The 16,046-nt window shown below is 37.1% G+C and overlaps 1 protein-coding gene across 1 annotated transcript; it reads left to right on the forward strand.

Annotated features, from left to right (window-relative positions):
- The first annotated feature begins 6,179 nt into the window (after window positions 1-6,179).
- MKRN3 (makorin ring finger protein 3) lies at window positions 6,180-10,868 on the forward strand. Its single transcript, XM_030317558.1, has one exon. It carries the CDS (start codon window positions 6,252-6,254, stop codon window positions 7,698-7,700), a length of 1,449 nt encoding a protein of 482 aa, XP_030173418.1. The 5' UTR covers window positions 6,180-6,251; the 3' UTR covers window positions 7,701-10,868.
- Window positions 10,869-16,046: the final 5,178 nt, after the last annotated feature.

The following is a 16,046-nucleotide window of genomic DNA, read 5'->3' on the forward strand; positions in this document are numbered from 1 at the left end:
AAAGACAAATAATCCAGTGAATAAATGGGCAAAAGACATGAATAGACACTTCTCCAAAGAAGACATCCAGATGGCCAACCAACACATGACAAAATGGTCAACATCACTCATCATCACAGAAATACAAATCAAAACCACAATGACATACCACCTGACACCTGTCAGAATGGCTAACATTAACAACTCAGGCAACAACAAGTGTTGGCAAGGATGCAGAGAAAGAGGATCTCTTTTGCATTGTTGGTGGCAATGCAAGCTGGTGCAGTCACTCTGGAAAACAGTATGGAGGTTCCTGAAAAAACTAAAAATAGAACTACCCTATGACCCAGCAATTGCACTACTAGGCATTTGTCCACGGCACATAGGTGTGCTGTTTTGAGGGGACACATGCACCCAATGTTTATAGCAGCACTATCAACAATAGCCAAAGTATGGAAAGAGCCTAAATGTCCATTGATGGATGAATTGATAAAGATGTGGTATATATATACAATGGAATATTATTCAGCAATCAAAAAGAATGAAATCTTGCCATTTGTAACTGCGTGGATTGAACTGGAGGGTATTATGCTAAGTGAAATTAGTCAGAGAAAGACAAATATCATATGACTTCAGTCATATGAAGACTTTAAGAGACAAAACAGATGAACATAAAGGAAGGGAAACAAAAACAATATAAAAACAGGGAGGGGGATAAATGGAGAACAAATTGAGAGTTACTGGAGGGGTTGTGGGAGGGGGAATAGGCTAAATGGGTAAGGACCACTAAGGAATCTACTCCTGAAATCATTGTTTCACTATATGCTAACTAATTTGGATGTAAATTTTAAAAACTAAAAAACTAAATTAAAAAAAAAAGGACACATTAGCTGTTTCCTAAGTCCCTCAAGTACTTACTTCATATGTTTGTCCAGTTTCTATCATTGTTGTGGATGGAAATATTGGCCTATGTAAACTATTTAATCTGGTTAGAAATTGAAATTTAAGTGTGTTTTTGTGGATCCTGAGAAACTTAACAGAGGACCATGGGGGAGGGGAAAGGGGAAAAAAAAGTTACAGAGAGGGAGGGATGCAAACCATCAGAGACTCTTAAATACTGAGTCCAAACTGAGGGTTGACAGGGGTGGGGGAAAGGGGAAAGGGTGATGGGCATTGAGGAGGGCACCTATTGGGATGAGCACTGGGTGTTGTATGGAAACCAATTTGGAAATAAATTATATTTAATATAAAAAAGAAAAAAAGTATGTTTCAGATCTGTAAAATATATCAATATGAAAATTAAAAAAAATTTTGTTGCCCATGCTAAAGTATACACATAACATGAATTCTTAGCACTTATAGAAATGCATCCAGAAAATTTCTTAAATTTTCAGTGCTTAATTATGATACAGATAATTTGGTGTAATTTTATAATGAGAGTGATTTTATGATACTATAATTGAGTTGCTTGAGGAGCATGTACACCTTTTTAAATATAGTATTGAAATATGGAATCAGAAAGGCATTTTTGAGTAACTTTCTTATTATCTATTCATTCATGATGAATAGATATGAATTCCTCAAAATAGCCCACCCATTCATAGAATGAGATAACAGAGTCCTGCTCCACATAGAATTTCATCACAATCACATGTGGTGAGGGGAAAAAAATACTGCACAAAGGCACCTAAAACTGATTATATATACAATATATATATATTATATATATATTTTTTACCTAGCTTTAAAGCTTGACTCTTTTTTTCAGCTTATTGAAGTATAACTGATATACAAAACTGCACATAATTGACATATAAAATTTGGTGAGTTTGAATTCTGAACTAGAGTTGTCAAAAACTGCCTCTGAAAATTTCAAAATAAAACTCCATTTGCTTATTGGTGTGAGAAAATAAGTATTAATTCACTGACCTGTGCCAAAATCAAGAGTTGGATGCTTAAGAAACTGAGCCACCCAGGAGCCCCATGATTCTTTGGTTTTTAGTCAAAAGACATTTATGGAGATCTGAGACTATCCTTTTTAACAGGTAATACTCTATTTCCTAAGAATTCACTCTTTTTGCAGCACCTGGGTGGCTCAGTTAGTTGAGCATCCAACTTCAGTTCAGGTCATGATCTCACAGTTCATGGATTCGAGCTACACATCGGATTCTGTGCCGACAGCTGGGAGCCTAGAGCCTGTTTTTCTATTCTGTGTCTCCCTTGCTCCCACCTCCTACCCCACTTGTGTTCTGTGTTCCTCTCTCTCAACAAAATAAATGAACATTAAAAAGATTAAAAAAAATATTTATCTCCTTTAATACAGCAAATCTGTGAGATAATCACTCATATTGTTATTGCTATTATTACTATTCCTGCCATTTGCCAAATGAAGTAAAAGAGGGTGATTAATTTGCCCAAGATGAATCCTTCAGTTTGAAAGTTGTGGATTCCAGATTTGAACCCCTGATGCCTGAATCTAGACCTTTCCTTTTAATTCCTATCTCCACACCCCACATTAGTACCTAAACATTGGACCTGAAGCAGATGTGTTTGCTGAAGGAAATTACTTTGAGATAATTGTGCATCTTTTATATATGGGTATCAGGTATGTGGGGCTGATCCCAGCAGGCCTGAGCTATTTGGAATAAAAGACTGTGAAGCCTCCTAGTTTTTTTCTATCCATCCCTACAGTCCATTTCTGAACTAGTCTCCTGCTTCCTGGGCTTTTATTAAGCTGCTGGACTGTGTCTCAGGCCTGCAGTGTTTACACCACCCCTGCAACTGCCCCCCTCCCCTCCCCTTTTCATTCTGTGGACTAAGTTTTTAGTGCAGCCTTCTCAAGTGGAACATTGTTTTCATTCATTCCAATTGGATATATAAATTCTGACCAGTGAGGAGCTCTTGTGCTGCCCTGAAGACTGATGTGTGCACAAGTTGGCCTTAGGTCACATTTCCTGAGGCCCTTGGTGTGTTTTTTGGGAAAAGAGCACTCAACTGAGCCAAATAACTGGAGACATGATCAGATGTGTATTCTCAGAGACTGTGTGAAAACATCAGTGCTTAAAAAATTAAAACATAAAACATAAGAAAAACAGGGCAGGAATATGGACTATGACAGTCAGAGACAATTCTCTGAGAATAGATATGTGACCCAGATGGGAAGAGTCTGCTTATTCTTTCAACATGCTCTGCCCCATTTCCAGTTGTTTCATCTCATATATTAAAATCATGGGGTACAGTTTTAGTTTCTAATAGTGTATATGAAATATTTGCATTATAAAACTAGAACACATAGTTCACTATGAGATGTTAGGACATGAACACAATTGGGAGCCATTGAGGTGGGGTCTGAAAACAAATGTTGCCCCATGCCAGCTGCATAGCCTCAAGCAGGTTAGAAAATCTCCGTACCCTCATGCCTGAGGAGATGGGATGGTCAAATACTCTATAGAACTTCACTGTCCAATATAGTAGCTCCTAGCTCTATGTAGCTATTTAAATTAAATTTGAAATTAAATATTCAGTTCCTCAGTCATCCTAGCTGCATTTCAAGTGCTCAAGAGCCACATGGGGCTAATATCTACCATACTGGATAGGACATACATAAAAAATCAACACAGAACATTCTATGGACAGTGCTGGTCTGTAAAAAGTGGATCAAATATAAATTAAACACCGTGCTGGGAACATATTATCATTTAGGAAATAACAGTTTTATATTCAAGATTCTTGTTTGTGAATCTGTGAAAAGCCTGCTATATAAACCCGCTCTATGCTCCAAGTCTTTTCCCTGTGAAAATCTGAGGGGCTGTCAGAGGAACACCATTAACCAATGCATTTATGAGAGGAAAGAGAATGCAAGTTAGACTTTGGAAGAACTGGCATCACCAGTACAAAAATCAGTAACTATACAAAGAGGAAAATTCAAAATCACCAAGAGTTCCTACATTCATGGTGGAAAGCAGCAATATTCTCATAATTACCAAATTAGGAAAAGCTTACCTTTTGAAAGTATTCTACTGCATGATCACAATATCCCCTGATTTCTTTAAATCTTCCCAAATAAAAAATAATTTTAGTTTTACAATGTTAAGTAGTTTAATTTCTAGGGTAGTTAACTTTTTATGTTGCTATCAATGTTAAAAATTTTAAGTGTTTAAATGTCATTAACTGAAATGGAAATATAACTGTTTGGTATATTGTACTTCTATCCAATGTCCTTGTTAAATATGCTTATTAAATCTAATGGCTTATCAATTTTTTTTAATTTTCTGCTGTCTCCTATTAATAATTCTTTTACAATTATAACATCTTTTATTTCTTTGCTTGCTTTATGGTACTGGCTAGGACTAACAATAATAAATAAAGAAAATTTTGCCTATTTATTTCAGGTAGAAATCTTTAAAATCTTTCATTTAAGAATTATTTTTAATTACAGATTCAATTTATGTAATAGGCCAGTATTTCTTTTTTCTGCTCCTGTCATTTTTATTAATAGATGTGGCTCTAGAAATATGACCATTTTGTACAAATTTTCACACTTAATGGCTTAAACTTATTTCTGATATCCTATCACAATTTTTCATGTCTATTATTAATGTAGTGACACCACTTTAAAAATTCTCAATATTATTTGAGGCTTCTAAATTTTTTTCTTGACAAATTTCATACGTCTCAATAATCCATTTAAAGGATTACACTGGATTCATTACACTACTTCAGGTTTATTTTTTCTTTATTATTTACTTCAATCTGACTTCTGTGCTTTCTCCCATTTTAAAATTTACACCATAAATCCTAAGAAATTCATTTTGGCAAACAAAATCCAATAATGTATAAAATTATAAATCATCATAACACAGAAATGCTTATTTCTGAGGAAAAAGTAGTAAATTTTTAAATATCTGAAAATCTATCAGTGTAAATAATCACATTAAGAGAATAAAGGAGGAAAATAATGTAAAATAATTTCTGAATGCAGAAAACTACAAGATAAAATTCAGCATAAATCCAGGATACGTACTCTTAGCACAGGAGGCCAATATATATATATATAATATATACACATACATATATATGTGTATTATACATATTATACATATATACATATATACACATACATATATATGTGTATTATACATATATATAATGTGTATATATATTATACATATATATATTTATTAATCTACTAAAATATATTTGCAAGGGGACAAAGAGCTCACAGAGGAAATTAAAAAGCACCACTTGTGAGCAGAATGATAGAGAATGAATACATTATGAAAGGCTGGCCTGCCACAATACCATACAAACCTCAGTGAAAGAAAGAAAGGGAGACAAAGGACCACCATGAGTTAAACCAGCAAGAGAAAATAAAAGCCAGGGTCACACAGAGGACAGTGGCTTATTATGCCTGCATCAGGATCGTACGGATTCAGCAGCTTCTGCACAGTGGGAAGGGAGAATTGGAAATCACAATAAACTAAGACATCTGAAAGGCACTAAAGTGGTCTCGCCTCCAAAGCACTCTCTGCTAATGGCTTGCTGACAAAGAGCATTTCCACCGTAAGCTTGTAAGAATTTCCAGAAAATAAAGACCAGAAGAAATCTTGTCGCATCTACAAAAAGCATCTCACAGTGACAGTCGTAAGACTTAACGCGCGCGCGCGCGCGCGCGCGCACACACACACACACACACACACAGTCCCACGTAGACGTAAAATGGAATGAACAAAAAAGAATTTATAATTTATATGGGAGATATTCCAGAATAAAAACTGAGTGGAGGGGGGAGGATTATGATTTTTAAAACAGACATATGTGAAAAAACAATCGAATACAAGGTGTCTGAATGAACACTGGAAGAGATTAAATAAAAACCTCAAAGAGTTGTGATTACGTCCTCCAGAGCAGCCTGCCAGCAAGAAGCGTTGGGATCCGCCAGCTGGCATGCAGACTAGCGGGGGCAGAGGCCGGGGAAGGGGCGGGGCAGCCCCAGCTGCGAGAACAAAGGAAGATCCGCAATCACCGTGCACGCTGCACAGACCGTACGGAATGAATAGAGGATTGACGTTGCCACCACAGGAAGTGTCCGCCGCGCCTGCCCAGAGAAGGCAGTAGGAACCACAGTCACAGGAAGAGAGCAGGGGGAAACGAAAAGAGATGCACACTTCCCCGAAACAAGGTCCCCGTGCCGGCTGCTACCCTCCGGGCCTCTAGCCCAAAGGAAGGCACACAGGGGAAGTTCCGGTACCTTTTGGGGGGAAGAGGCTGCCATGGAAGAGCCTGCAGCTCCCACAGAAGCCTCTGAGGCACCTGGGGCATCTACGGGTGCCGAGGCAGCAGGGGAGGGTGCACCTGGGCCTAGTCTCCGCACTCGCCCGGTCTTCCGGCAATTTGCGGCTACAGGTCCGGCCCCCCTTCGCGCGTCACGTCTGAGGCCTGCCCAGGCTGCAGGGGGAGGGGCTGGGCCCAGTCGCTTGCAGGGCCGGAGTGGTGGCAGCTGGACGAAGCAAGTCATCTGCAGGTATTATCTGCATGGGCTTTGCAAGGAGGGGGAGAACTGTCGCTACTCACATGACCTCTCAGGCCAGCAGTTGGCCAGGGAGGGCCATGGTTCACTGCCTCGGGCCTCTGCAGACCAAGGCCCTAGCACGGCTGCGCATACTGAGACCCTGCCTCAGGAAGTGGCGAAAGCCCCCTCTGCTGCGCCTTCATGCTCCTTGCCTGTGATTGGCTTGGCTGCTGAAAGGGGTTTCTTTGAAGCTGAGAGAGACAATGCAGGCCTTGAAGCTGCAGGAGGAGCCAGTGTAGAAGGCTGGGAGAATGCTATTGAATTTGTTCCCGGGCAACCCTATAGGGGCCGCATGGTCCCTTTTGTTCCCAGGGCTCCTCTACAGAGCCCAGTGACTGAGAGGGAACAGATTGCAGTGGGCAGGGGTCAGCAGCTTTGCCGTGATGCTGCCATGGGGCAGTGCTTTCGTGGGGAGAGTTGTATGTATATCCATGGAGAGATATGCGATATGTGTGGGCTTCAGGTCTTGCACCCTGTGGATGCTGTGCAGAGGGCAGACCATACAAAGGCTTGCATTGAAGCACACGAGAAGGATATGGAACTCTCATTTGCAGTGCAGCGAAGTATGGACAAGGTGTGTGGCATCTGCATGGAGGTTGTCTATGAGAAAGTCAACCCTAGTGACTGCCGCTTTGGCATCCTCTCCAACTGCAACCACACCTACTGTCTTAAGTGTATCCGCAGGTGGAGGACTGACAAACAGTTTGGCAACAGGATCGTCAAGTCCTGTCCACAGTGCAGGGTTACCTCCAACTTTGTCATTCCCAGTGAGTTCTGGGTGGAGGAGGAGGAAGAGAAACAGAAACTTATTCAGCAGTACAAGGAGGCAATGAGCAACAAGACTTGCAGGTATTTTGCTGAAGGCAGGGGTTACTGCCCATTTGGAGAGAACTGTTTTTACAAGCATGCAACCCCTGAGGGCCCAGGAGAGGATCCTCAGAGGCAGGGTGCTGAGGCATCCGGTGCTCACTGCAGTCAACTTTTGGAGCCTACTCAGGTGGGAGAGGGCGAGATGCCCTTTAAAAGCAGTAAAAAAAAGCTTGTCATGCTTCGGCTGGCCAATCTGTTGTTTAAGTGTTTTCTTTCACTGGGAAAGAGTGCGCTTTTTTTTTTTTTTCTCAGAGGACAAGTGGGACTTACTTCCTTATGAGCTGGAAAAATATTCCAGTTTGAATCTGTAGCATTATGCTGTGGCATGTGGTCTAGTGTGCTAAGGCTCTGTCTGTCATCTGCTATTGCTTGTTTGTTGTTTATAGACACATCTATCATTTACAGGGGCTATGGAAGCCATTTTTACAAAGCATTCATCTCTGTTTTCTTGTCCATCCTCATTTCAGGGTTATGCTGTTTTACTGTGGTAAACTGTAACAAAGTCCTTAAAGTTATTGTTCGATGAAATGAATATTACTGTAGTTTATGGTTTATTTTGTCATCTCTGTTTTCAACAGGATTGATTCAGTTCTAGTCTAGTGTTTACAGAATTTCCACACTCATTTTGAAGTCCCTCAAGAATAAATGTGACAGGGTGAAGGGAGAAGTCTTAACTGAACAAGGAGCTTTTTGCTACTACAGCCTTAAGAAATGGACCCTCGCAGGGCCTTTGTGGTACAACTGCTCATCTTTGTTGTTTACATGTCCGTTCTTTCCCTCATTCCTCTTCAAGTGCACTCTTTAACATGTGGTTACCTTGTGGTTTTGTGTTTTACTTGACCAGAACCAAGTGCGTATGTTTACATGTTTTTATCCTGTAAAGCTTGATGTGAAATTACTTACATTTCAAAGTATATATTTAAGAATTATATATTTGCATATAAATGTGTGTAAAAGTTATATCTTTCAAGATATATATAAAACATATACACTATCATATATCTGGAAGAGCTAGAAGCTGAAAACGAAAGGCTAATAGTATTTGCTGTTGTGAGTGTGAAGTGTGTAAATGATCTTTCCTTTTCACAGGCTTCAGTGATTAGTATCTAATGAAAACATATTCAAGTGGCTGTGGTCAAATGTAGCAGACACAGATAAAGGACTTACAAAGTAGGACATTGGTAATTCCTTTGGTGGCATCGATAGCTCACTCTCCTATTATAAATACACAAATGTGTGTTCCCATGCGATTTAGCACAATCACATTCCTTATAACAGCACAATCAGCCTTGAACTCAGATATACAGTTCTTTGTATTAATATTTTGTATTATCTCTTGACATTAAAAAAGGGGCTTTTGACAAGTTTTCAACATACAAATGACAAAATTATGAAAGAGAAAATAGAATAATAAAAATATTGGAACCAGTCAGAATATAAGAGTGAAAAGATTAAAAAAAAGTGAAATGTATAAAGGAACAAAAACTAAACACAATAGTAATAAGGAGATAGTATAGCACAATTACACTATCAGATTAAATGAAAATGGTTTAAAAACTAAAACTCAAAGATTATCAGACATGATTAAAATAAAAATGAAGCTAAATGCTGTTTAAAATACACATCTACAGTATAAGAATACAGAAACATTAAAAGTAATAGAATGAAAAGCTAAATAACAATGCTGTGGCTTTTGTAATAGATACAGTTGATATTAAGGATAAACACATTGCTGGAGATAAATATGGTTGGTATATAAACATAATTTACATGGAAGATAAAACTATTCCAATTTTGTATTCATTTAATAATATGCCATCCGGTAATCAAATAAATAATTGATAAGGAGAAAAATAGAAAATTTAAATGGGCAATTTTCATACATCTTTTCAGTAACTGAACAAGCAAATAAAGAATATCAATTGAATAGCACAATTTTAACAATTTATCCAGTGTAAAATGTGTAAAATGCTGTATGCATCAACTGCAGAATTGTTATCTTGGCTAACATGTGGAAATATACCAGATGCGTGAGTTCCAGGAGATTCAGACTGCCCTGACTATTCAGCAAAGACAGGGTTCATTTGCAGTTTGTGACATGTGCTAAGCACTCTCCAAAGCACTAATTTAACTCCTAGACCAACTTTATGAGGTACTTGTGCTCTAATTTTTCTCATAATCCTAATGAGGTATAAATGAGGTTATATTACTTGCCCATATAACTATGACATATTGGAACTGCAAATGGAACTCTGTATTTCTACAACACAGTCACCATGCTGCCTCTTTCCTCACCTACATGCTCAGGACCAGCTGAATATTGCTAATGGAAACACACATGCAATCTTTTAGTATGAATGGTTCAGCCAGGTGGCAAAGAGATGGACATAAATAAATTCCTAGAGAATGTGGGGGCTGTGGAGCTTTATCTGTTGCCTTGTGGACTTGGTATTTCTTAGTCCCTTACTCATAACATGCTTTAGCCTCCTATATTTTTACACTGCCTGTTCCTTCTTACATGATTCCTAGTTTTATTGGTAAGTATATTTTTGTCATATTTCTTCCATATTGATTCCTTTTATCCAAAGAATTCACCAATCAAGAGGCTGTAGAAGCCTCACTCTTACTGTCATGCAGGGTGAGTGATTCAAAACAAAATTCAAATATGCTGGTTCCCCTGAGGCCACCCCAGTACTGCAGAGGAAAGAGGGCTCAGATGACCAAACAACCAAAGAAAAGGACCAGATGGGTCACTCACAAAAACTGTACTGAGACCAAAGTCTCAAAAAAAAAATGAGCTTTGAATAGTGGCTAAGCTGCTCTCAAGGAGAGATTTTTAAGTTGAGCCTGGAAAGCTTTGAAAACTTTGTCCTAGTATACACTACCTAATGTTGTGAAATAGCATGTTTTTATTCAAATAGCACCTTGAACGATCATAATAAAGTTAAGGAGATACAGTGGAATAAGAATTATCAGAAGATAAAATGGTTTTGGTGACAAAGAATACTTACAATCTTGACTGCTTCTTACCAGCCATGCAATCTGGAGAAAGTCACTTAAATTTTCTATACCTCAACTTTTTTATATGAGAAATGGGTACAGCACCATCTATTTTACAGGGTTGTTATGATGACCAAATGTAATCTGGACAAAGAACTTGAAACATAGCTGGGATTTTTAAAATGACATGTGTAAAAAATAGGACTTATGTGTGTTTGTGTACTTGAGAAGAGCTTGCACAAGAATTAATACTCCATGAAGTTTTTCTCTTTGAAATCTTTGGAACTTGTGTTAAAGTAACATTATTAGTTTAAGATTTTGTGTAGCATGGAGGCACATTACCTTTATAGTCATAATTTCAAAAAGATGGAGTAATTTTTTCAACCAAAGTCATTCAGTTAAAACTAAAAATGTGCTATTTAATTTCTGATATATAGTAAACAACAACAAAAACATGTATTATTTGTGATGGATGTCTAAATAAGAAAATAAAAAATAAAATGATGTTTAAAAAAGGATTTCCTCTTCCCTCCTCAGCTCATTTAGAGGTCAAATAAAGGGATGTCACTGCCACCATAGCTATACAAAGTATTCCAAGGGCTTGTTCATGAAGACAGCTGGGCCACCCCTGTTTCAGTCAGAAACAAAGGAGCCCTTGCCACACAAAAGTTTGTTCTGTGAGTGATTCAGAGTTGTGCTGGCCCCTCCTCCACTTGGATTCATGGACTCAACCCAGGAGTCCAGACAGACGGTATCACTTTACACAAAAAATGCCTGTGTGAAACGAGTCTGATTTGCTTATGTTTCACATGACTAAATTTGGTAGATGTGCAGACTTAAAATATGCTAAAAGTTTACTTAGTACCCCTTCCCCTCTAACATATGGAAACCACTTTGTCTCACATGGCATTAAATCCATTTACTGAATTTCAAGATCTTAAAGGGAAACATTTCCAGTCCATAGTTGATACCCTTATTGTCTTCTGTTTTGCACTTTTGTAAACATTTTGGGATCGTGGTTTTTGTTTCCACAGCAGATGCTAAACTGCAACCTCAGTGTGAGATGGAGTTGGGGTAGGGATGAGAAAAGGGAGTCTTGGAAAATAACCCAGCACTAGTGCAAAAAAGTAAATTAATATGTGTCAGAATTTTTGCCATAAAAAATATATATCACATTTTCCAGTGTTGAATGCACACTAACAAAAATAACTATCAGATCATAATGAAACACATTTATATGAAAAATTATTAGTACAGGCAATATTTTCCAAGTTCAATACAAGAAAATTTGCCACTACCATTCAAAACTTCTTTTAAATATCTCTTACAATAATTGATGAAAGAGTGCATTCAAAGTAATTCAGCAATATACATTGTCTAGAAAGACAAATTACATAATTAGGTATTCAAATCTGTAAATTTTAAAGAAATTGCAAAATACACATACAGAGGTAAGCAGAAAGAATTAAGAATCATTAAAGCAAAAATTAGTGGATCAGAAAATAGAAATATAAAACCTGTTTCTTTGAAAAAATAACATAAAACATTAACTTAAATAAAGGACAAGGTGCAATTGAACAAAATAGGAAACAATAAATAGGAAGAAATCAATGATAAAAACACAGTAAAGAAATAGATAAATTCTTGTTACACTGAAGTCAGTACACTCAAATGGGAAAGAAATTTAAAATCTATATTAATATAATTTTTCAAACATTAGAAGACAAAGATCAAACCAACTGCTAATGAAAATTTAAAGTTGTCAGGAATGTACTTAGCCCTGCCCCCCAAAGAAAGAAAAGGAGAAGACATTTGGCCCAGAAATGTACTAAATCCTTTAAATATATTGTAATGCTATATAAGCCAGTCCAGAAGAAAAGATAGTTAATATAACTTATGCATGACCTATATCATCAGTGTCAGAATGTTACCAACACAGTACAATGCAAAGATAACTAGAGTTCAAAATCATTTGTGAATATTGATGCTAAAACATCTCAAATGAAATATTTAAAAAAATATAAAAATCAGAAAGGAATAGGTTATATTCCAGGAGAAAAAGAATGGAAAAATATGAGACAATACTTAATATATCAAAATAATCATTTGGACATCTTCATATATCCAAATAAAAGAAAACTAAATTTGTGATCAATATGCTTATTTAAAACATAATACAGATGGGGCGCCTGGGTGGCTGAGTCGGTTTAGCATCAGACTCTTGATTTTGGCTCAGGTCATGATTTCATGTGAAATCAAGTTCCATCTCAGTTCCCTGATGGGCAGGAAGCCTGCTTAAGATTCTCTCTCTCCCCTCTGCTGCTCACTCATGCATGTGCTTGCTCGCTTTCTTAAAAAACACAAAAAAAACCCATAATACAGATGTATGAAGTATAAATATTTACATATGTATATAGATACATACATTGCATACATATGCAGTATAATGTCTATTTTTAACGTTTTTATTAAAATTCCATTTAACATCTAGTGTTATAGTAGTTTCGGGTGTACAATATAGTGATTAAGCACTTCCATACATCACCTAATGCTCATCACAAGTGCCCTCCTTACCTACTTCACCCTCCTGTCACCCACCCTTCTCTGGTAACCATTAGTTTGTTCTCTAGAGTTAAGTCTGTTTCTTGGTTTGCCTCTCTCTATTTTTCCCTTTATCATTTGTTTTGTTTCTTAAATTCCATATATGAGTGAAATCTTATGGTATTGGTCTTTCTCTGACTTATTTCACTTACCATAAAACTCTAGTTCCATCCATGTCATTGCAAATGGAAAGATTTCATTCTTTTTTTAATGACTGAATAATATTCCATTATATGTGTGTATAGTGTGTGTGTGTGTGTGTGTGTGTGTGTGTGTGTGTATCACATCTTCCATAACCATTCATCAATCCATGGACACTTAGGTCATTTGTGTAGTTTGGCTATTGTAGATAATGTTGATATAAGCATAGGTGTGCACACATCCTTTTGAATTAGTATTTTTTATATTCTTTGGGTAAATACCTAGTAGTGCAATTGCTGTATGATAGGGTAGTTCTATTTTTAAGTATTTGTGGAACTGTTTTACAGTTTGTACCAGTTTGAATTCCCCCCAGCAGTGCAAGAGGGTTCCCCTTTCTTCACATCGTCGCCAGCACCTGTTGTTTCTTGTGCTGTTGATTTTAGCCATTGTGACCAGTGTGAGGTGATATCTCATTGTAGTTTTGATTTGCATTTCCCTGATGGTCAGCTATATTAAACATCTTTTCATATATCTGTTGGCTATCTAGATGTCTTCTTTGGAGAAGACATGTCTTCTGCCCACTTAAAAATATTTTTTTAATGTTTATTTATTTTTGAGAGAGACAGAGACAGAATGCGAGTGGGTTGGGGCAGAGAGAGAGGAGGCACAGAATCTGAAGCAGGCTCCAGGCTCCGAGCTGTCAGCACAGAGCCTGACGTGGGACTCGAACTCACAAGCTGTAAGATCATGACCTGAGCTGAAGTCGGAGGCTCAAATGACTCAGCCACCCACGCGCCCCACCTTCTGACCATTTTTGATTGGATTGTTCATTTAGGGGGTGTTGAGTTTTATAAATTCCTTATATATTTTATATACTAGCCCTGTATCAGATATGTCATTTGCAAATATCATCTTACATTCTGTAAGTTGCCTTTTATTTTTGTTAATTGTTTCTTTCATAATGCAGAAACTTTTTATTTTGATGAAGTCCCACTAGTTTATTTTTGCTTTTGTATCCCTTGCCTCAGGAGATATATGTAGTAAGAAATTGCTATGGCCGATGTCAAAGAGTTGCTGCCTATATTCTCCTCTAGAATTTTTATGATTTCAGGTCTCACATTTAATCCATTTTGAATTTATTTTTGTGTATTGTGTAAGAAAGTGATCTAGTTTCATTCGTTTGCATGTTGCTGTCCAGTATTCTCATCACCATTTGTTGAAAAGACTGCTTTTTTCCCATTGGCTATTCTTTCCTGCTCTGTTGAAGATTAATTGACCATTTAGTTGTAGGTTCATTTCTGAGTTTTCTATTCTGTTCTATTGATCTATGTGTCTATTTTTGGGCTAGTACAATATTGTTTGATCAATACAGCTTTGTAATAGGATTTGATGTCCAGAATTGTGATGCCTTCAGCTTTGTTTGTTTGTTTTCAAGGTTGCTTTGGCTATTTGGGGACTTTTGTGTTTCCATACAAATTTTTGGATTTTATGCTCTACCTCTGCAAAAAAATGCTGTTAGTATTTTGATAGGGATTGCATTAAATCTGTAGATTGCTTTGTGTAGTATATGTCTTTTTTTAATGCAGACAGTCACAAAAATACATAACTAAGAAAGTAAATAAAGGAGATGAAAGAAAGTAAATAATATAAAATATTAAATATTAAGGCTGATTTGATTTTTTCACAATTTATAAAATAAACCATTATCAATTAAGAAAATGAAAAAATAGGAATGAAAAGCACATTATGCAATCACACACACATTAGTGATCAAGTTTATGAAAAATGCAAAATGCAAAAAAATAAATATTAGTAAAATTCAGAATAAAATATTTCAGCATGTTTATCCTTTTAATAAGTCAAAGGAGTGTAGTCATATAATTATCTCCTTTAATCAGGCAAAAACAAGGAGATCCCTCCTCTTCACTGCCAGTTAACATTATAGTTGATCCCTCAACAACATGGAGTTAGGGGTGCCACACTCCCATCCTGTGTAGTCATAAATTCACATACTTCTTTTGACTTCAAAAAACTTAACTACTAAAGGCCTGCTGTTGACCAGAAGCCTTACTGATAACATAAAAAGTCAATTAAAAATATTTTAGGGGCGCCTGGGTGGCGCAGTCGGTTAAGCGTCCGACTTCAGCCAGGTCACGATCTCGCCGTCCGTGAGTTCGAGCCCCGCGTCAGGCTCTGGGCTGATGGCTCAGAGCCAGGAGCCTGTTTCCGATTCTGTGTCTCCCTCTCTCTCTGCCCCTCCCCCGTTCATGCTCTGTCTGTCTCTGTCCCAAAAATAAATAAAAACGTTGAAAAAAAAATTAAAAAAAAATATTTTAATGTTATATGTATTATATACTATATTCTCAGAATAAGCTAGAGAAAAGAAAATGCTATTAAGGAAATCATAAGAAAGAGAAGATACATTTATAATGCATACTATATATTTTTAAAAAATCTGCATATAAATGGACCTGCACAGTTCAAACCTATGGTGTTCATGGGTCAACTGCATTTTGATAATGCAATTGCATACAATACCAAAAGAAATAGATATATAAACTTCAAAGGAAAATATAAATTTATTTCTTTCAGCAGATGATACACTATTATATGTTGAAACTCCAAAACTGTCCAGAAAACTTCAAAAGAAATAAGTAAGGTGCTTAGAAAAAAATAATATAATAATAATACATTTCACTTATAAAACAGCAGCCATGTAGAAAATGTAGGAGGGGCACCTGGGTGGGTCAGTTGGTTAAGTGTCTGACTCTCGTTTTCGGCTTAGGTCATGATCCAATGTTTCGAGCCCCACATCAGGCACTGTGCTTGCAGCTCAGAGCTTGCTTGGGATTCTCTCTCTCTCTGCCCCTTCTCTGCTCTCTCT

This window comes from Lynx canadensis, chromosome B3 (assembly GCF_007474595.2).
Source record: "Lynx canadensis isolate LIC74 chromosome B3, mLynCan4.pri.v2, whole genome shotgun sequence".
In the NCBI taxonomy this organism is placed as follows: Eukaryota; Metazoa; Chordata; class Mammalia; order Carnivora; family Felidae; genus Lynx; species Lynx canadensis.